General features: G+C 31.0%; 2 protein-coding genes across 2 annotated transcripts in view; both read left to right on the top strand.

Annotated features, from left to right (window-relative positions):
- Positions 1-15557, top strand: part of LOC134705717 (uncharacterized) — a 39414-nt gene extending 23857 nt beyond the window's left edge. Inside the window, exons 10-17 of the mRNA XM_063564438.1 lie at positions 4466-4613; positions 7226-7428; positions 7796-7952; positions 8363-8574; positions 10697-10887; positions 12643-13052; positions 13908-14212; positions 14606-15557. Of these exons, the coding sequence (XP_063420508.1) occupies positions 4466-4613; positions 7226-7428; positions 7796-7952; positions 8363-8574; positions 10697-10887; positions 12643-13052; positions 13908-14212; positions 14606-15324 (2345 nt within the window). The 3' untranslated portion in view covers positions 15325-15557. The remainder of the gene's footprint in view (positions 1-4465; positions 4614-7225; positions 7429-7795; positions 7953-8362; positions 8575-10696; positions 10888-12642; positions 13053-13907; positions 14213-14605) is intronic.
- Positions 15558-23682: 8125 nt separating this feature from the next.
- LOC134707027 (deleted in malignant brain tumors 1 protein-like) overlaps positions 23683-24363 on the top strand; it is a 43607-nt gene continuing 42926 nt past the window's right edge. The window contains exon 1 of the mRNA XM_063566499.1: positions 23683-23862. Within this exon, the coding sequence (XP_063422569.1) occupies positions 23814-23862 (49 nt within the window). The 5' untranslated portion in view covers positions 23683-23813. The remainder of the gene's footprint in view (positions 23863-24363) is intronic.

Raw genomic sequence — 24363 nt, 5'->3', positions numbered from 1 at the left:
AGTGATGAGAAAAGCTCAATTGACATATCAGGTCAGGTGAGCTAAAAAGCTGATATCGCTTTACGAATTCGAAGGAATGAATGCATTACAATTTGAAGAAATAGGTAGAAATTCAAATAAGTTGAAAGCATTTTTAGAACAAAATACTACACACCGAGAAAAATTGGAGTTTTTAAGAAGTGTATATGTTCCGGACCATATGAGTATTTGGACCATACGCGTATGGTCATGACCATATGGGTATATACTCATATGGTCGGGGTAATTAACACTCTGTTACAGTTTACTTTTCATACTTCTAAACTCTTCATATGGTATGACCGTTCATTCAAAATACGCTATCAGATAGGTAATTTTATCATTATATTATATTAAAAAGATAAGCTTAATAATAATAAGAAGTTTCACATAGTTACTTAATTTTACTTAATTGTCAAATTTAAAGTAAACACATTTTATACCGATGGTCATTACCGATTTGTTATTACGAGTAATGGCAATATGTCGAGTAACAAATTAAATTCCAAAAACTTCTTAATGAACTGTTACATAAGAAGTCACTGGAAAGTAGCATACTATTAATTTATTTAAGTTGTGTTGTGAAGATGGTGTATTGCAGTCATTTTACGATATTTGAGATCTAGAGCTTCTTAAAAACACCGTAGACACCAGAATTGCCAAAGACCTCGGTATCACTGAATGCAGCTGCAAAAAAGGCTTGTTTTTCACTCGCAAACAAAATGTGTAAATGAAAAAGATCGTGCACAAATTTCTTGCAAATGCAAAAAGCTATGATACCGTGTGGAAGTGAATGTCATCCAAACCTAAATGCAGGAATGTAACTAGCGATGAAAACTAACTATGGCATCAATATTAAATTTTTACTAAGTTTTTTTTTATTATAAAATTAAAAAATTTGTCATGTTTTAAACGATCACTGTTTTTTTAGATAAAGTTTTTGTATTATTAAAACGTTTATAATGTAATTTGAAATAAATATATATACAATATGGTCCAAATACTCATATGGTTAATAACCAAACGAGTATTATACTCAAATGGTCCGACCACACGCGTACGGTCGGACCATATGAGTATACGCATATGGTCATGACCATACGCGTATGGTCCAAATACTCATATGGTCCGGAACATATACATTAAGACCTTGTGATCAACTACTTGAAATATATAGTAGTCATGTTTGTTTCAAGGAATTTTGAAGCATTTATTGATTTTCACAGAATTAGATTGTATTAATTATTTGGCAGTTTTGAGCATTTATTGATGTAGATAATTCTGTTTTGATATACATTCATTTTCAACTACGGAAAATTTCGAAGATTTCAAAAACAAAATTAGATTACTGTTGAAGAGTAAGATAACCTAAGCCGTATTTAGCACAACATTTTGGAATTTTGTGTCCTTTATGCTCTGCAACTGTGTACTTATTTGGCTTTATAACTATTTTGATCTGAACGTCACTGATGAGTCTTATATAGATGAAACGCGTGTCTGGCGTACAAAATTATAAATTGTTTACCTTTGATAACTATTTTCCCCGTATTTATTTACTTAAGCTGTGGATTCTGACCTTGAAAAATATTACCCGAGATATAAACGCGATCATGCTAGTATTGCATCAATTAACAAATTAAACTGTTTTTTTAACGGCTTTATCATCTCAATAGTACCTTTATCTTGATAAAAGTATATTAAACCTTGCGCAGAGTTTTTAAAAATCTATAGAATAATAAAGATCTTGAACAAAAAGACAAGACTGTTCTGGTTTATCAGTTTCTCTGAATTAAATACCGAAATTTTGAAACGGATACCTGCCGTTTGCACATTCTTAGTGTAACAGGTTCATTTATCCCTTGCAACTTGGGCCTTTTTATATTTAAAATTCTTCCAACCAAATAATTCCAAAACAAATCAACAGCTAGATTGCAATAAACATACAAAAGGGCCGTTTGTATTACTAGTAATTGTATTGTCTCTTCTTGCAAAGTCACATGATTTTTATTTGGTGCTTTTTTTTTCTTTTTTCTCCGCCCTTTTGTGATGGTAACGGTATATATTTCGGAACAGCGCAAATACAAGGTTAACATATCATGTTGTATTTGATGAACAATAAAGTAGTCATAGACATGATACTAATTCATGTGTCCACTTTTTTCCCTGAATAAGACAAAAACCTGAACACGACATATTGAAATGCTATTCCAACTTTTGTTTACATGTGGATCAGTTTTCCTTGTTAAAGGTAAGTTACAGTTGTAATAATTTGTGAAAACTAGAGGCCCTTAGTGCTTGCATAGTTCACTTGGTACGGGATACCTTTTTCAGATTAATGATCAGCTTTATTGCAACCAATTATAAATCTGTTTCAGTGACAGTTTTCATATTCACTGTTTATCTTTATCTTTCTCGTTTTTATTATCTGCTTCAAACGCAAAAAAAAAGAAAAAAAACATTCAAGGTCATTATGACGATTTCTGTCATATTGACTATTTTGTAGATTTTATTTTACTGAAACTTTGTTGCTAACAACAAGACAACACATGACTAAGGATGCATTGTCTAAACATATGCTACAAGAAAAGAATGTTCACAGATTATAAATTATATATGATCAAGACCTGGACGCTATTTCCGCAATTTCATTCAGAACTTGACTTATGCAATAGTTTCAGCGTGACTTTTAAAAAACTTAACATTTTTTAAGTAGTTGAAAGATGATTTTTCTACCACAAAAGTCATCAACAGTGCTATGTATAACATACCCATTTTAAAAATAACCGTTCTGTGTTTGAATGTCGCTTTGATATCTTTCGCATTATCCTCTTCAACAGCTTTACAATATTTTGCACGACTTAACAAAGTTTTGATTTATCCATCATGTCTTATGTAAATGTAATAAAGTCATCGTTTGTTTTGCTTTATGACCTTTTTTTATGACATTCTTGCTCTGAATTGTGTTTGGTTATCTTTTGAGGAACTAACTTGGGAACATTCGAGTAGCCCCGATATTTATCGTTATCTTTTACATCCATATTAATTTACCAAAAAAAACATTAAATTCTTAAATGAATGACATGTTATTGTACAAGTGAGGTACCAACTTCAAACTTGGTAACATTTTTTGCAGAAAAATATATAGCCAGTACTGAAAGACAAATGTCTTCTCAATCAGTTCTGTTGTGCAAAGGACTTAAATGGGGATTTTATTGCATTTCTTAGGGCTTATCAACATTTTGTGAGATGTTAGTTTAAGAGCTTCCATTTTTTTCGAATGTTTTGGGGCGGAGAAGGGGGCTTTAGGACGATTAGCTGCTCTACACCTTTAGGTATCGTTACTATAGTAACTTGTATATTATTATACCTTTCATATATTTTAAACAATTCTATTGGGTAAAATGTTATCACGTGACATAGGATAATTCAGTTGTTTTTCGTTTATTACAAGGAAGGATGAATAACCCTAAAAATTTCAACCAGCGGTGAATAACCCTATTATTCGCCGGCGAATAACCTTTCGAGTTTGTTGATTTGTACTTGAGTTATCTCCCATGAAAATGACGTCACAGACGTAAATAAACAAAATTGCAGCATTTACGTTACACTGGAACCCACCGAGAGACGAGGAAATAAGGCATTAGACATGAATAGTGGCAGCAGCTGATGATATCTTTAATAAAGTAACGGTCCTTTTCAGGGCCATCAATATTTTACAAAACGATACTATCTTTGTTGTACATTCTAGAAATTCTAGAACACAAATGTATGTTCAAACGTCAGCTTGTCTTTGTTATTGTTATGTAAAGAATATAGAAAATGAAAAAAATCGTGTTTTCATGATCCTAGCCAAAACAAAATAATTATAAGTATTGACTGCTTCTTTTTGTAACTTCATAGGGTTGTAAAAGCGTTGACCGTGCGCACATTTTTACCGCTTTTACACCACAAAAAAGGTACAAAAAGAAGCAGTCAATTCTTAAATATAGTGTTAATTGACACCAATGACAAATATAGTGATGAGTGTCGTTTTTAAAATTAAAACTATAAAAATTGTACCAAGTCTTACATGTCTTATGCTCTAAATTAACATGAATTTATTTTAATGAAACTATAAAGAACATCATTTTGCCACCCTCGATTTTTCTAATTTTTTATTAAGTTCGTAGTAGATCATTCTGATTTAGCTGAAGTAATAATACCATGATTTTAACCACTCGAAACTAAGCAAATGTGAAACAAACTAATAATTTAGAGGGGATGTCCTTATGGATTTTTGTAACAATAAAAAGACATTTAAATAAATCTTTAAATCAAATAAATCTGTTTAAAAAACATTACGTTTGTACATACTCTGAACTAGTTTGTCCATTTTAAATACAAATATTGCTTTCAATAGAGTAGTCTCTATGACAAATCTAAAAATTATCGACTTTATATCTTTTAGGTCAAACCACATTAACTTTAGCCGGTAACGGAGCGACGTCGTCACAAGGTCGAGTTGAAGTCACATGGAACAACATCAAAGGGACTGTATGCAAAAATAACTTCACTGATCTTTCGGCTTCAGTTGTTTGCAGACAACTAAATTTTACGTAAGTGGCTTAGTGTTTAAAATTTCCAAATTATAAATATAATCATTGAGTTCTACAAATGCACCTTTATATAATTATTCAGAACATATTCATTTCCAGAATTATTTTCTTACAATTAAATAGTTCGCGATGTTTGTGTTCCCTTTGGTGACAGTACTTTTTCCTTGGTAGTTTCTGTTTGGCTGAATTAGGTATTTGTAATGAATACGTTAAATGGATGCCACTAGTGCGAGTTGTTAGAGCAAAGTCTCTCCTACATTGCTTTGATATTGACATATTAAGAAACCAACACGTTTCTACTATGCAAGTCATACGAAATCAGTTTTCTGGTGGTTTTCATGTCAAGCAATTATAAAATCAGAGAGATAAACGAGATATGTTTATTTGTGTTTTTTTCATACTGTTAATCAATTTTGTTTTAAAATTTGTTTAATTAAAGTTTTTCTGTCATAATCGATCGATAATGTATTCTTTGCATGCTTGTTTACATACTTTTTTAGTATGAGGCTTTCGCACTTGCGCTCTGTAGGTAGCACTTCTATTCAAGGGAAGTATTTTGAGTATGAAACGAAATAATTCGAAAGCATTTCACTTTTAAAGATTTGGATAAAGAAAGGATTTCATTGAATGTAAAATATATATGTACATAGTTTTATAGTAAAACTAAATCATTCAAGTACTTAATCATTTTCAACTTTTTTGTTCAATTTGACTTTAAAGATTAGACAGAAAGATTATGTGCCTTTCATTTTTAAATCTTTTAGTCTAGGATCAAGGTCAAAGCTAAATGTACTTTTGATAGACAGAAACGTGTGCCGGACGAGATATTCCGGAATATAACTGAAGAACTTTACTTTGAAATAGAAACACACATTATTAACAAGATGAAAAGTCCTACGCATCTAAAGCTTATCATACTGACGGTAATGGACAGAATTTCATTGAACAAAAGACACAATTTGCTTTTGCATATCATTTTGTAAAAGGTCAAGCAATTACTAAAATATACCGCGATAAGTTCAGAAGGGTTGTTAGGAAAAGATTTCAAGATTGTAAAAACATTATCAAATAAGGTTTTCAGGACGCATATGTAAAGTTAAATATTCTCAGAGAAGAATTTGTGTTGATAATAATTTCAATGTCATATTTGATAAAAGTAAAGAAAAATATTAGACTAAGTTGATACAGACAGGGATTTCCAGATGTGAACACAATAATTATTAACATTTAAATCAATGACAGAAAACATACCATAAAAATAAGTACAATAAGAGTTAATCAGTGTACAATATCCTTTAAAATTAGGTAGAAATTAGATAATCATAATTACTTATTTAAATTTTGTCATTAAACGTCTACGTGTATAAACTAATTGATGGTGTAAGGAATTATATCTGCACACTTAGAATCTATACTATCTATTCAGAACATATCATAGACATTGGCACTAATATAAAACATTAACTTTGTGTTAGCTTGCATTTTCTGTATCCGATTTGTTTAAACAAACTAAGACATATATTTTCAAGCTATTGATACAATTGTCATAATTTCTGTTAAACCAATATTCGAAACATAACAAATTTCAAACAAAATATTTTTATTCTGTTGAATATTAATATAATTTTTACTGTTATTACGGATTGTTTTCTGCGATATTTATTTAACGTGGCTCGGTACTTAAACATCCCGTCAATGTGTTTGTATAATATTTCATTTTTTCTGGTGTGTTTTTTATATGCGACTTTATGTGTTTCGTTGGTTCTTTAAACGTGACTCTGTACTTTAAAATATCCTGTCAGTATGTTATTGTTATATTATAAAAAAGAAAATACGTAGAACCACAAACGTCAAAATTATTTAATGACTTAGTTGAATAAACCATTTGTGGATTCTTCTACATTCTATAAAACTTTTTTTTTATTTTTAAAATTCCATTATTTCCATCAGTTGCTTGTTGCATTGTCTTCAACAAGTCCAAGCTCCTTGTGAAGCATACATATAAATTTCAATTCTAGTAGAACCACAAACGTCAAAATTATTTAATGACTTAGTTAAATGAACCATTTGTGGGTTCTTATAAATTCTATAAAACTTATGGAATATTTTTAATCTCGATCTATTTCTGAAAATAATTCTTAGATACTTTTGATTTTTTAACCCTGTATGATTACATTGCCCATTTAAAATTTTACAGTTTGTGTATAAACATTGAACGACAAAAAAATGTGTGACGTATAAATTTTCTGAAGTCAGACACGCAAAATTGTTTCTTTTAAAATTGTAACTCGATGATGACTGCTGTACCCATGATTTGACTAATTTATATATTATGTCTGTTTAGTTCACGTATCATTGTAAATGTAACAGAATTTTATGAGACTGTCGTACATATTGAGCAGTTTAGCTCTACAAAACCAGGTTTAATTCACCATTTTCTACATTTGAAATTGCCTGTACCAAGTCCGGGAATATGACAGTTGTTGTCCATCCGTTTTTGGTGTGTTTTGTCATTAAATTTGCCATGTGATAAAGGACATTCCGATTTGATTTTCCTCTGAGTTCAGTATTTTTGTGATTCTAACTTTTGCAATGCTTATTTTTCTTGTTAGTAATGGTGGTGTGGCTGTAACTGATGGGCGGTTTGGAGCAGGGACTGGAACTATATTGCTAGATAATGTTAATTGTAATGGGACTGAACAAGATATTTTAGAGTGTTCATATGATAATCAGACAAATTGTGTACACAGCGATGACATTGGTGTGATATGTAATGGAACAACTAGCGTACCCATAACTGTACAACCTTCCAACTGTACGTTTGAATTGTATTCAAGCGCATCATTTATCTTGTTTGTATAATTATACAATCTAGATTATACATCTATTTCTGCAAACAATTTCATTTGTATTTACATGTACATTAGTAAGGGAAATTTCAAACGAAACAATCGCTTCGATTGAAGGCGGTTGTCTTAAATTATGATATTAGATTTACAAAGACTGCTTTACTTCATTTTCCATAACCAGTTCAATATGTTCAATTTGTATTCTTTTATTTTCTTTTAAACCCCCTCATTGAGGGTTTGAAATGATCCCTTTAAAGAAAAAATAAATATCTAAGCAGGCAGATAGTATTGATTACTTGTGAAAATAATGGTATAATTGTTTTATCAATTTAGGTACACCTGACAACCTTGATATACGTCTAGTCGGGCCAGCAAATTTAATCGGTGTCGGATATGTAGAGGTACGGAGAAACGGTGTATGGGGATCGGTATGCGACGACCTCTGGGGGAAACAAGATGCTCAAGTTGTATGTCGAATGTTATGCTACGAGTAAGTTCATAAGAAAAACATGACACTATGAACACCACTTACATATGTTTTATGCATTGACTTAATTATTAGATTTACCATGGAGCCTTTGCAGTAATGTACGCAAACCCAATAATCTGTTACAAAGGAGACAAACAGATCAGATGATCGACCTTAAAGAAGAACAAACAAATGTAAAGTATGTACATAGAGGCAACAGAGGTATACCGGTGTTAAAAAGTAATCAAACAAACCAAATTCGAGTTACAAACTTAAAACGAGGAAAAAAGAGAACATCAGGAGCATTAAAGTGCAACAAAAACAAACGCCAGCATACACAGAAACGAATTAACTAACATATATCTGACTTGGTATAGGACATTTTAAGAAAAATGATTGTGAAAATAACAATTGTTTTTCCTTCTTTGCAGTCCAAACAATGCTCAAGCAGGTGCACCTATAGATATTGATCATGCCAAAGATCAAGTTAGCACAACTTATCATCTCGATGATGTAGAATGTATCGGTACAGAAACTAACATAACCAATTGCACACAATCTGATGGTAATCACAACTGTGACGCCGTACAACAGGAGTTTGCCAGCGTTACTTGTGTACCACTTATAAATACACGACTAACCGGTAAGAGTTATTGTCTCTATGACTCGATAGTACACACTGAAGTTCATGTGTGACGTTTGAATAAAGGAACACCCCCTCCCCCCTTCAGTTTTTGTATCAGGTCAGCATAACGAAGTAAGGGTCGTTGACTTGAAACATTCGTTTCAACATTCCAAAATCAATGAGACATGTGACAATTTAGTAGTAGAGTAGAATAAAGAACTAAATCATCATAGTTGTATGTAAGAAGACTTGGGACAGGCGCAAAAATGCGGCGGGGTCAAACGTGGTTTCTGATTGAGATCATTCCCGTATACCTCTAGCTAATGAAGAATAATCAAACACACAACAATACGCACAGTAAAACTCAGTTTGAGAGAAGTCCGCATCCGATGTCAGAATATGTAACAAAAGAAACTATACAATTAAATCATACCAGTATTTATGGATATACTGTACATATAAAATAAAATATTAAAAAAAACTTTAAGACACGTTGTTAAGGTAAACTAAATCATATTCAGAAGTTAATAGTTATCGAAGGTACCAGGATTATAATTTAGTACGCCAGACGCGCGTTTCGTCTACATAAGACTCATCAGTGACGCTCATATCAAAATATTTAAAAATTCAAACAAGTACAAAGTTGAAGAGCATTGAGGATCCAAAAAAGCCTCTCTTGCTGTGTTGAAAAACACATTGATGTTCGTTTTCTGTGTTTTGTTCTTTAGTCTGGTTGTTTCTTTGACACATTACCCGTTTCCATTCTTTATTTTATTTCTGACTATTATTCTTCCAAATCAAAGGGAAATATATTCATAACCATCTCAAGAAGAGCAACAAACCGTGTGAATAAAAAGAGTTGTGCAAATGTATAAGAATAGATAATAAATGACTAGAATTGCTTGGACAACAACTTCATGTCTCTATCTTGTAATGCATATAAAACGAGTGTTAATGTATTTGGGCATGTATCTTAGTCTATACCATTATATGCACGAGATTTAAAATGTTTGCAAAGGAAAATTATAATACATGTAAATAAATACTACATACACAGTCCTTAATTATCCAAAATTTCGGACATATATTCTTCATATTTGAAATCAAATATCACACCCAGATATTGAGTAAGTTTTGTTGAGTTGTTTGCGAAACTGTTATAAAAAAGAACTTCAAAATTTGAAAAAAATTTGCAATTTTACTTAATGACAGATAAACGAGCGACAAATCAAATATTTGCTAGGACTTGGGTATTTGTGTTATTTCTCCAATATTAAAAACTATTTCTATTGTCACATTTTAATGGTCTTACAATAAATGTACAATAAACTTTAATAATAAACTACTAATAATGTGCGTTTTGAGTTAGTGCTGTTTTTCTTTATAAAGGCAAAAGTTACAGATTCCATGAGGTTAAGAAGCCGTACCAGTTTAAAATCAAATTTCTATAAGACAGTATAGTATTAAATTCTTGGTTAATAAGATCTTATCCGTAAAAAATATATTTCGACAAAGACAGTACATTGTTAACTTCTAGGTGAATAAGATCATATTTGTAAAAAATATATTTCGACTTTCTCATTACGATATGAATAAAAAATCTTATTTCGATAAACCTTATTTGAAATTTTTCTCGCTCATTTATTATCCTTCCATGACGAAATTTTGGCCAGATAGCATTTTATCTGAATTTTTAAGGTCCATTTCGTGTTTATTCTTTCAAACTTTATGACTTTGGCTTCTAAAACTGGGTAGGCTATTCATGAAACTCATATCTTGTACAAACGATTCCGACATTTTATCCGATGTATTATATTTTTGAAATTATATTGCGAGTATGCAAATTTGATAGTTTGAAAGTTTGATTGTCCTTCTGATTTTTAGTCTTTTCAAACAAATTTAGAACCTCCGATTTGAACATACTGTAAGTTTTTAAAGCTAATAAGTAGTGTATGGGTACTGCACCCAAACATCTGATAACTTCATCTACTATTAAGCATATACTTGTAATTCGAGACTAACTAGTCATGTATGAGTACTGCACCCAAACATTTTCAACTACTGTTAAACATGTACTTTCATTTGCCTATGGTCTTTATGTGTAAATAACACTCACATTTATTTTTCATTTTCTTATCAGCACCGATTCCCGATTTGAATTGTGCAGGTGGAAATTTCAATATTCAATTTAGTCGGATACAAGATCCAAATTTGGACGAGAGGCATTTGACCATTTATCATCCTTATAACGGACCGTGCAATAAGGCAAAACAAACTTCTACTAATATCATAACATTTACCATAGCTTTTAACGGATGTGGAACAATAAATGTAAGTATAATTATCAAGTTAGCTTGAAGGTATATTAAAAAGTGTTCAAATCATGTATAGATCTGTAATCTCTAATTTGGTGCATCCTTTTGAATATATTATCTATTAAATATGTGACCTGATTCTTAGACAATTTTTAATTACTGACGGTCATGTGCACTGTCATTCCATTTGCAATTGGCAATTGTTTGTTTTTTTATTTGTTCTTCTCAGTTCTGTTTTTTTTATAGTTTACTTTTATTGTTGTATACTTCTTGATTAGTTTTTGTGTTTCTTTGATTTGTAACTAATATAACTATGAACAAGTGTCTATCAAAATTTTGTTTGATTTGTAACAGATAATACTTTGAAAAATGTTATGCAAATTTGAAATTTTATACTATAAATCCTATAAAACATTACTTTTTAATGAAGCTTTTTTTTTTTTTAAAGTTACCAAAAATTGATGTTTTTACTTTACTTATTTTAAATGTCTCTATATGTTGGCTGTTATTGAAGACGAATACCATTTTGTTCTTGTTTGTCCAGCTTATAGATCTGTACAAACTCAATTTTACAAAAGTATTATTGTTCTTGGTCTCATGATTGCAAACTATGAAGTATACTGCATGCTTCTAGTAAGTCTCTTACGATTAAATTATGTAATAATGTAAAAGCTGCATGGAACATTCGAACCTATAAAGTCTCATAAGTTTAAATGCCATGTCATTGTATTATATATTGTTCTCTGCTGTCTATTCATGTTTTATATTATATTGTTTTTATAATATATGTTGTTATAAGTTTTTCACAGCAGGTCCATGTTTTTGCAATAATGATTCATTCACTCAATATCTTATAAGCCATTGTATTATAGAGAACCTAATAAGGATTGAATGTACAGAATTTCAAAATCTGCCTATTTGGAAAGTGTTATTTTAATGTCATCGTCACAAAAAAATATCAGATTATTACTTATTATAGTTGTTATTTACCTGAAATGACGATTTTTGACACATTTCGTTTTATTCGACCATCTTCAAAACAATAGTAAAATGACAGAAAGGATATAACATCTACCATAAACAATCTACAAAAAAAACCTCCATAATGATACCTTATGGAAGTTATGGCTGTAAATGTACTGTTTGTCGAATTTTATCATGTTCGGCTGGTTTGTACGAAATTCAAAACCAAGCGTATAGTAAGAAAATATGTGTCAGATGAGCGGAAGGGGGAACTCCTCCTACATTATTTTACTTATATTCCTAAAACTTCACTGGCAAATTGCACATACGTTGAAGTGTGCACATTCTATTATAATCTTTAACAAAAAAGATGTGTCATTATCAACTTTAGATCACCGTACGGCCTTCACAAATGAGTGAAACCCATACCGCATAGTCAGCTATAAAAGGCCCGATAATGAAATTGTGAAACAATTCAAACGAGAAAACTAACGACCTAGTTTATGTTTTTAAAAAAATTAACGAAAAACAAATATATTACACATAAACAACCGACAAACTACAGCCTTCTGACTTGCAACAGGCACATGTAACCTATCTTTGTTAACTTCTGTGTCATTTTGGTCTCTTGTGGACAGTTGACCATTGGCAATCATACCACATCTTCTGTTTTATATATTCATACATATAAACTTTAAGGATATACTCATTTATTCTATCAGCGAAACAAACAAATTATAGACAATATTTACTGGATGTCATACGGAAATATGCTCTTATTTTAAATGTGAAATTTTTATTTCTATAGCATACTAGTAATGCAACTCATATTATTTACCTCAACACTATAAAATATGACTACACACTGGTTCAGGACGTTTCTGGAGTAGAGATTGTGCGTGTAAACACCTACAAAGTCGAAGTTTGTTGCATTTTCCCACGTGAGCTTGAAATAAACAAAGGATTTACTCCCCTTCCAGAGAGCATAAAGAAGAAAGCACCTGGAAATTTTAGTATAATAATGACATTGTACAATGATTCGTTTATCACTTCTTTAAATCAACCAGTGGAATTGATATTAGGTCAATGGTTGAATGTTGCATTGAAACTGGAAGATACAGAAGGCCATCCCGCACTTAAGCTGATAGTACCAGACTGTAAAGCGACACCATCCGACAAGCCGAATGACCCAATATATTTTACCTTATTCAGCCACAAGTAAGTTTTTTATTCCATTAAATTTAAAAAAAGGATTGTATTGTGACGTTATCTACCAATAACTGCAAAAATGGTATTTTTTTCATTAATGTTCATACACACGTGATTTGAACTGGCTTGTTCTTTTACTGATTTTCATATTTATCATTCTTTATTATCAACCTTACTTATTTCAGAATCTAGCTGCGAATCTTTATGCTACATCTTAATTTTATGCGACTCTTATACACATCAGAGAGGTTAAGTTAGCTATTGAACCAGGTCTAATCCACCATTTCATACATTGGAAAATGTATCTACCATAAGTTATCAATAGTACCAGGCTTATACATTAATACGCCAGCCCCGTGTTTTGTCTACATAAGACTTATCAGTTACGCTGAGATACAACAAAAACCAAAAAAAACTAGAAAGTCAAACAAGTTCAAATTAGAAGAGCATAAATTCCAAAAAGTTGTTGCAAATCCAGCTTATGTTATCTATGCCTGGGATTAGAAAATCTTTAGTATCTTTTTCAAACATTACATTTATGAAAATGAGCATATATTTGATATTCATGTCAACACCGAAGTGCTGACTACTGCGCTGGTGATACCCTCGGGGACGAAACGACCACCATCAGTGACATCGACCCAGTGATGTAAATGATTATCAAAAGTACCAGACTTAAATCAAATACGCCAGACGCGCGTCTCGTCTACTTAAGACTCATCAGTGACGCTAAGGAAAATTATTGATGTTTGTAAGGTTTAAACAATCAATTGAATGCGCGCGTGAGTCATTTTTTTTTATCGTTCCTCTAAACTTACTTTTTGTAATCATATTTAAATACTATTATTTACTTTCATATTGCAGATGTGCTGTTGATCCAACTCTGGGTTTCTTTCCTTTGAATTCTACTACGTTTGGATTCCGATATCAAACATTTAAATTTTATGAATATGCAAACATTTATATTCATTGTAACGCTTGGGTATGTCTTACGACAGAGAAAAATCATGACTGTGATCGAACTTGTAACACAACAAACCCTATTGGTAGGAGAAAAAGAGATGCTTCTTCCAGAGATGTGTACCAGTTGCTGAGTCAGCCACTAAACTTTAAACAACAAGAAGAAAATTCACTGATAGACCGAGGAGGTGGATGGCAAGTGGATTTAGGTAGGTGAAGAATGATAATGACTGTGAATTTAAAAAAAGGACAATAAACCTAAGGACATTCAAATTTGAAGAAAACACCATAATATAATGGCAAAACAGTAAACAATGTCGAAGATATACAGCTATATATTACATTGAGATTGAAAACGCTTTTTGCGGACCTTTTAGTTAACACTTTTTCTTTGTGCATAAAACCAAAAAGGCAACACGGGTCTTTTTCTTAGATATGATTATAATACCCCTTAGAATCTGATGTCATAAATGTGCACTAAATAATCTTAACTTAAATATAAATTAAATTTGAAGATATGGGACATTAATTTGACAACCTCCTCGGCAATCATACCATAAATTATTATAAGCACATCATAATTCCAATTATTATTTTTATAGCTACAACACAACGACCATCGACGTTAAGTGCCACCTCCGCCATAAATATTCGTTCGACAAAACCGTCAACACCTGTATCGACAGTAAACCCAAGTGGAACTACCAGTAAATATATAAAAGTTATAGATGTCGGATCATTGACGACAGTTGCTTCTATTGTAACAGAATCAGTGACAGATAAAAATGCACCAAAAACATCGCCAGATATCAAGTCACAAACGACAGTGCAAGGACCGGCATCGTTGACGACGAAACAAACGGTGTCGGTTTCACCAACAGCTAGGAATGGTTTGACGTCTACAATTCCAAACAATGATCAAGTGAAAACTTCGTTATCTTCTTCACCGTCACATAACCGATTTAAGTTTGCCAGTTCTACTGTAAAATGGCATACAACTGCAACAACTAAACAAATGGTTTCTGGCTTACCAACATCTAGTAATGGTTTTAACTTGACAACCATAAATCAGACTAATCAAACCAATGTAAAAACAAAAACTTCAACATTTTCCCCGTCCAATAGTCCATCCAAGATGGATTCCTATGTAACAACGCAAGTTAAAGTAACCCCTAACAATTTTAAGCATGTTCATGACCCTAACAAACTTTATTTTGGTGGCTTAGGTGGAAAGTTTACCATTATGTCTGACGCCTCAAGACTGCATGTGTCAACTTATGCTGTGATATCTGCTATAGTATGCTGGCTACTTTTAGTGTAGCGTTTGTTTTATTATTGGTAATATAAGTCAAATATAAGAACATATTATTTTATGAAACATGAAGTTGGATTTGTTAAGGTTTTGCTCTGTGAATATGATGTTACTCTTGAGAGTGAAAAATATAAAACATTTATTTTGTTTTGACTAAATTTCATTTTCGTTTTTAATCCATATTTGTATGATTTCAAAATATAAAATGAGATAATAACAAGAATGTGTCCATTATACACGAATGCCCCATCGCACTATCATTTTCTATGTTCAGTGGGCCGTGAAATGGGGGTCAAAACTTTAATTTGGATTTATTATTAGAAAGATCATATCATAGGGAACATGTGTACTAAGTAAGTTTCAAGTTGATGTAACTTTAACTTCATCAAAAACAACCTTGACCAAAAACTTTAACCTGAACTTCGCACTATCATTTTCTATGTTCAGTGGACCATGGAATTGGGGTCAAAACTATAATATTGCATTAAAATTAGAAAGATCATATTACAGGGAATACGGACCTTTTTAATAATGTATTTTATTTCATCTTCGTAGATATCGTTTCTACTAGTAATTATTATCAGCATACAATCTTTTTGTTTGTAAATGTGATATTTCGATTTCAAAACAAAATTTATTTGCAGATTTTTCTCACTGGATAGTAATTATTTTATTATATATTTAATCACTAAGATTAGTTTTATCAATATATTGTCAATTTTCACCATTGAACTAACGCTTGTTGTGCGATGTTTTTTTTTTACAATAAAATGAAAATCTGAGAAATCATAGTGACTATTTATGTTGCATTCAAATTAGTACTGTTAATGTTATTGCTATCTTTGGTCGATACATCTTCTGTTAGTACTCGATGGTATCACAAGACAGTTCTTCAGTACTGCGAAGACATACGGATATTGTTTGATGAAATTTATTTTTATAAAATTTTTAAAATATATCAAATCAAAGAATATCTATCTTTCGTGCAAATATTTCATTCCTATACACATTTGGCTATACATTAGATCTTTTTTTGTTTGATAGGCGCTTCAATGGTATAACTAGTTCTCGAAATTGCAATTATGTCCTCGAGCATCACAGAAGAAAAGAAAATGTTTGTTATAATGTACATCTGCTGTAGTAATATTGGTACCTTTAATGCTTTTAAATTATGTGTTCTTTTGGTTGATTATACCTGTTATACTACAAAATTATTTTGTTTTACTAATGTTCATGTCATGAAGATGCAATGGATCGATATATTATCCGGTTGTCATTTGGTCCTTGATCGGATTGTTGTCTCTTTTCTATTTTCAATTTTATACCTGGAATTATAATAGACTTTAGTAAAATTATGTTTGCTATGCTGTAAACTTGTTGCTGAATAGCAATTTATTGTCTAATTTGTCTAATTGCTTGCGGAAAGATTTAGTGATGAGTTGTGAATACTATCGCAAAGAAAGATAAACAAGAATAACTCAAAATACATACAAACTTCGTAAAAAGATGTTGCAACTTGACAAATCCCAAGATATTAGGCAAAGTTCAGTCCTTCTGTATATTTAAGATTTATCAACAGGGGTGAGTTCTGAACAACTAACTTTACACTCATTGGGTCGTTTATTTAAAGATTTGTTCAACTTGTTTCACCTATGACAGTAGATGTTATTAACCTGTAAAACAACAAATATTGAATTGTCTTATAGGATTCCGAACATGTTTTGATTGACAGCAAGGTATATTTACTTCTATAGTACAATTCCTTCACTAGTGAACGGTACACAAAAAGAGCTGTAAATAAATCTGTAAAGCGAATATATGGGATTATATAAGATAAGACTATATTGGTCCGTGTTACACTTATCAATTCAAAGTCAATTTTTTGGAATTTCGATCAAATTTTTAAAATATCAAAATTTCAAATTGTGTAAAAGTTTTTAAATTTTGAAATTTTAACCAAATGATTAAAATATTAAAATTCTAAATATCGTTTATAAATTTGATAGTTAAGGAATTTGATCAAACTTTTAAAATACTAAACCTAATGTGCAATGTTGATTATTTAACTTTTTGAAAGTTTGAATTTTTAAATCTTTGATTAAAATATCAAAAGTAGAAAAGGGACGAAAAGGGACGAAAAGAGGGGTACCTATAAACACTGATTTAAGCAAGGCTCTGATAACAATCATTCTTAGTTATAAATAAATAGCACGAAATATATTAAATAATTTTTGATGACAAAATAAATAATGAAAAGAAGAAGTCGTTTTTTTATTAAACATATGAGACATCACATGGGATAACAATATCCTAAAATTGTAAGGTTGTGCATGCATAAAAAAAATATATTATTTAAACCGGAATCAAATAAGTTGATTTAAATCTCTTGTATAAGGTAAGTGTTTGAGATAAATAATTTCCGAGCTATTTGGTGTTCCCAGTGCCACACATTTAGAATTAACAGTAAAAACTTACCAACTCGCAGTAAACTAAAGTGTATTATTCGCATTTTTGATGTTCCTGATGAAGGTAGATCCAGAAAAATCGCTTCGATCGCATTCAACTTTAAACGTTTTGCTTTCTTTTTTATTGATTGCATGACGATAATATATTGCCTTTTATGATTTATTTCAATTCCAAGAAATGATACGAAAGGAATACTTAATGTATAGTAAGCGTCGCAATGAACATTCAGCTGGCCCCTAGACTAAAAAAAAATTAACTGTTTCAGTGATTATAGACGTCATACTAAACTCCAAAATATAACAATGAACTAAAATTAAAATCATACAAGACTAAAATGGACAGAGACTCCTGAATTGAGACAGGCGCACAAACATGACAAATGCGACGGGGTTAAACATGTTTCGTGAGATCACAACCCTCCCCTATACCTCAAGCAAATAAAGAATGAAAAACACACAGTAATACATGTAATGCGAACAGTTTAATGCACTTGAAAAGAAAATACAAGTCCTATGTCAGAATAGGAAGCAAAAGAAACTAATTAAAATGGCAATGCTAATAAATTAACAAAGGACTACTATATATAAGGCTAGCAGTTACTGTCATACGCCAGCTCCAGACCTCAATTAAACCAATTGAAAGGTTATGTCTTCATTATGAACACTCTCTCCTTGTTGTATTTATTGCTTACTTGTTCCGGAACATTCATGAAATATTTGTCACTGGCAGCAAAAAATCGATGATTTAAAATAGTTTGTTTATGTACAAATTACGAAGAAACGTAGGATTCAACTCCCTCGGACAACGTAGCCCTTATAGATGGATTTTGATATGTTTTAACTTCACTTTGGCCAAAAACCTCTTTAATTATTCGGTTTTTATTTTTCTTGACTTTCAAATTTCAGTTTGCAGCGTTCCGTAGGCGAATTCTTTACTTGAAATTCAGCGTTTTACATTGTACTGAATTTTCGAGAGCAACATTGGTGTACGGCCTAAAATGGAAAATGCATCATGCAGCTGACAGTTTGGCTTTTCTTTACACGCCCCATTCTGACTGGATGTACATTGCATGTGTTCTTTTAGTTTGCTCAAAGTCGATTGTCGTACGATAACTAAAAAATGCTCAAATAACAAAATGCAAATACGGAACAATAATATCCCTTTCCCTTTATTACCTTTTTAAAAACAGTGGTTGATTTAGGACCCATAATGTACGTATATGATAACCAGTCCAAACGTTGTCTATAAGGAGGCAACCATTTAACTTTAAAAGTTGGGTGTGGTTGTTTTGTAGAAGCGCTAACAATTTTATTAAGTTTTTCATCGCTATTAATCAACTTGTCGGGTTCAAAATTTCAAAACACTGTAAGGCATGGAGAAAATTTGGATTGGAATTTCTGTTTGTCCTCTGTTGTCACAGAATCAGTTATTTTTCCCATCAAATTGGGGATCAGAATATTTTAATGTACCATAATCAAAGCCCCATCGTGGAAGTATCAAAGTAAAGAAAAAGCGACTATCTAAATGTATATATATTGGATTCCCCAAAAGCTTACCATTTATAACTGATATAAACTTTTGAAAAGAATTTTCAATTTTCAAATGCCGACATCTACAAATGGATAGCTGGGCGCTTAATGTAGTACAACGGCAAATACACCGTGTATTGAGCCTTTTTATCACTTAGAGTTCAGTAGAAAATATATATACATGCTCAACCTAACCATACTATTTGACCTACTACGAGTTGTTCAGTTTTTACTGTTACTCCTGTTTCTCCTATAATATTGGTGCTAGAAAAACCAGCAAGTAAAATGGCCAATATCAGAGCCGTACGTCTAGTTTTGAATGAATTCTCTTTTTTGGAGAAATATTTATTTTGTCGTCTAATTTTTCAACGCTTACAACTGTCTGTCTTGGTTTTATTTCATACATTAACTTTTAAGTATCAGTATTTTTTCAATTCATATTGTTTCGTTTTTATCTCGTTTCGCTTTTTATAGATACCCCTCTTTTTGCCCTTTTCTATTTTTGATATTTTGATCAAAATTTAAAAAAATCAAACTTTTAAAAAGTGAAATAATCAACATTGCACGTTAGGTTTAGTATTTTAAAAGTTTGATCAAATTCCTAAACTATCAAATTTATAAACGATATTTAAAACTTTAATATTTAAATAATTTGGTTTAAATTTCAAAATTTCAATTCTTTTACACAATTTGAAATTTTGATATTTTAAAACTTTGATGAAAATTCCAAAATCTAAAATTTTAAAACTTTTTAAAACTTTGAATTGATGAATGTTACACGGACCTATATTGTCTCCAGTGAGTTGAAAAATTATGACATTTGAGAAAGAAAAAAAATTGGTGGCTGTTTATTGTTTCAACTTAGGCAAATATAACATGTTCTGCTTAGACGTTTTTAAGTGCACAGCGATCATAGAATATAACTCGTTTTAGTCCATTCATTTATTTTTGTACATAATATGACGAGAAAAGAAAAGTACATCTGATGAAGTCATTTTTAGAATTAAAACAAAGAGGAAATTACTGAATTGTTGCAATCTTAATGAGTGCTCTTGTTGCGTTAGGTGATCAATGACATCGGTTCTGAAATTATATTATCTTTCAAGTTCATTGATCTTATTTTCTACCACTTACACAACACTTAAAACGTGATTAATTAATTGTGTCTGGATTAATTTTTCAATCTTTAAACTCTTGAAAAGCTAAATGACCGGGCATTAATTAATAGTCAAATGCATCTCAGATCAACTTTAATCGAGGGAGTTTAAACCTTTGTTTCTTTGTATGTTGGTTATAAACAGGTCAGTATTGAAGTGTTGACCACATCTTCTTTTTTGTTTGTACTTGAATAGGCGTATTGAGCAACAGATATTTGTAAACTTTTAAAATAAGACAAATTTTCTCAAAACAATTTATTGTGGTACGTGTACATACATTGAGATCTTTTTGTGCAGACGAATATTTTCTGCCGAAAAACATTTCACAGAAAGATAAAAGATTGATCTTTTTATGTCGTTTAACCAGCAACATAAAAAATCCTATAAAAGAAATGATTTTTCGAGAAAAAGAAAATCGAATACACGCTTTTAATGTAAAGATGCGATTGAGTTCGCTTTATTGTATCTCCAACCCGTTAATAGAGTATTTGTGTGTATTTTTCTAAAGGAATTAGTCTTCATCTTCTGACATTTTTGGTGTTTTTTAAACTTCCGATAATTTCCTAGTAACTGATCAGACAATAGTTTAAGTTTGCTTAGGGGTACATTAAATTAGGCTAAACAGATAAAGATACATTTTCCGATAATTTCCCAGTAACTGATCAGACAATAGTTTAAGTTTGCTTAGGGGTACATTAAATTAGGCTAAACAGATAAAGATACATTTTTTTTTTTATAAAATACAACTGTCTTGTAAGGGTCATAATAATGCTATATGGATAAGTCTATCAGTTTAAAACTACATAAATAGTTTCCGTACAAAGACTTTCATTTTCAAGATTGAAAAAAATATATTCCTTAGTGAAATTCTTTTGACAAATCAGAATTCTGACTTTTTGAAACCTGTAAGTACGCGAAAATAATAACAATGAAGTTCAGTCGGTATGGTAAAAAATACTGCATACAACATGAAACCAAACTCGGTTAAAATTTACATATTTTGTTAGCATTCGTATGGTTAAAATATCAACATAACATAATAACAAACATGCAAAAAAATTGATTAGATTGAAATTAATGTAAGGATCGATTCCATGAAACTTATCAAAATAAGTATTATTTATTTATATTATTTTTCCTAATTATTTATATCAAGTAAATGTATTATTTTCTGAAATAGTGTTAAGAATTTTAATTATTTTTTTTGTTATCACTGTACTGAAACCTATTGGTGTTTTTGCAAAACCAACCTACATGAGATAGAATAATTATTAATGAAAAAACACGAAATTAAATGCTTTATAAAAATATATAAAGTCAGTTCGATAAAAAAAAACAACACAGAAGGTTATACTTGTAGCGAAAAAGAGAATATATGTATCTATTTATCTGCGAGGCAAAAAATCATAACAGAGTAAAATAGAATGCTCTATGAGATAATTCCTCCTTCTATGACGATCGACATCAAGACAACAGTACATAGAGCAGTTATTGTCGACAAAAGGACGAAGAAGAACCAATCCATGAGGGCAGCAATTTCGGCCCAAGAGATAATCGTGTGGAAAATCTTTTATGTTCTTTTGGTCATTGATATCTACATAAGCTTCAGGGCCATCCGGATTTGGTCCAACGTTCCAATTTTTATTCTTCTTTCCACGACTACAAAAACAACCCCTCCGTCATGATAATGGAATACATATCTTTAGCATTAAACCATTTATTCTTTGAGGGACAGGCATGTTTGGACTTCTATGATGCACTCTTATAACCAAAACAGTCAAGATAACACACAATACACCAAGTACCAGAGTCATAGCCAGATATACAGCTGTATTAATTTAAACATTAAAAGTAGATTTCACAACCTGTCAAACATAATGAATTTGATACTAGAAGTCATCTTTATTTGTTTGTAAGGTTTTACCATGTAATTTCATCTGTTAAAGCATGAACGGTGATGAATAGGATAGATCCAGAGAGTTTGGGTTCATTTTCCTTTGGAGGGTTTATTTTGGCCTAATCACCGTTTTGAAAATCTAGTTGGATTTGACAAGTCATTTTTCTGATTATCGGTATTCTGGTCATAGTAAGGGCACACAATCACTACACTATATGTCCTGAGATTTCGTTTTCGTACAAACAAATACAAATCACATTTTTGTCAACATCACATAGGTTATTTCCTCTTTTTTGTTTAGACTAAGGGCATTTAGGAGGTTGAAATTATCTATAGATATTTGTTCACCTATCAATAGTATTTGTGTATGCCTTTGGATTGCTATCTCATTCACATATGTTCTAAATTTGTCTTGTTTCAAAGGCCTTATCCGAAGCACCTGGGTTACCTTACAATTTGCGTGCTGTTGTTTCAAAAATATTTTGTTTATTATTGTATTTATTTGTGTGTTTTGTATTTTTTATAGGTTCATTTAGTGTGCCAAAAAATATGAAAACTTGACGTTCGTGACGTCACATTCCAAACAATGACGTCATTCAAAAAATAACCTATTTTGAGGCAAATTTTTCTTAAGCAAAAATTAAAAAAAATAAAAAAAAGTAGGGGTGTGATAAAAGGTATGCGATAAAGGGTGAGCATCAAAATTGTGCGATATGTATTTACTACTAAACATATGATAAAATGACATAATCATGTTTTGTGATAGTGGTATCAATTGCAAACAATGATATCAACATATTTCGTACGCTGAATATGCATTTCGAAATAACAGTCTTTTGAGAAATTGACTCCATTTTCTCCAGAATACAAATATGTGGATTATGTAACGATTAACCTTGCACTGGTATCTTTTAAAATCAAAAGAATGATTAATATTTCGAACAAAAGATCTGTTTATTCGGGTATATCATTGCTTACAAAGACAAAACTTTCTCAACACAATATCCCAATATAGTTAATGTTTTAAATGTATACAGACAATAGTAACATGTTTAGATTTAACAATTGATAAAAGCCTCTTTTGCTGTTTAAATTCGTTCGTCCATAATAATTCCAGAAATATCTCAACGGCTTACAGGTCATAGGCGTATTATCAGAGTATAATTTAAGACCTTTGCTAAAATTCTTTTGTTTTTTCTTGAAAGTCACATGATAATTTTTACTCGGTGTCATTGGTGCAACAAAATTGGTACCGTTGATTTTATTGTTATATTTTTTGCCCTCTTGACATGACAGTGTTTTATATTCTGGAACAACGCAAGTCAACGCAAGTCATGTTCCATGTTTAAAGACTATAATATGTATGTTGCCTAATAAGGTTTTGACATGATAATGAAATAAAAACTGTTCATTCTGAAAAAGATCAAACTTTGAATACGACACTTCAAAATGATTTTTCATCTTTTCTTGATATGGGGATCAATTTTCCTTATTGAAGGTAAGTTAAATCTGTAATACTTTCTAGAAAAAGTATAATAAACTAAAGCGAAGATTGAATCTCAGATTGATTCGTTCACATACGATGACAAGTTATCAATTATTCTTAGATGTAAAAAGTCAAACAGAATACACAATAGAAGGAATTTGGAAAAATATAAGGAAATTATTAGTCTAATTACTCAGTAATGTGTTGCAAAGAACATATACGAGCATGCAAAAATATTAAATTTCAATCCTGCTAACTATGATCAGTTTATATATACAGCTCGTAACAGAGTAGTGATCGTATAGATGTTTCTTTACCGTCAAAATTAGCTACGTTATCAACAAACTTAATTAAGTAGTGACCGAACTATTGGTACTTTAACGTTAAAAAGATTGACAATGCTGAAAAACTTTCATGTGTCGATAATCAAGTTTAATACCGATAATATTGAAAATAATTCATATGAAACAAATATGTCCATGCACTATTTCGATTGGGCGAAAAGTAGTCATT

The sequence above is a fragment of the Mytilus trossulus genome, chromosome 2, assembly GCF_036588685.1.
Source record: "Mytilus trossulus isolate FHL-02 chromosome 2, PNRI_Mtr1.1.1.hap1, whole genome shotgun sequence".
Taxonomy (NCBI): domain Eukaryota; kingdom Metazoa; phylum Mollusca; class Bivalvia; order Mytilida; family Mytilidae; genus Mytilus; species Mytilus trossulus.
This window is presented reverse-complemented; position numbering and strand designations above follow the sequence as displayed.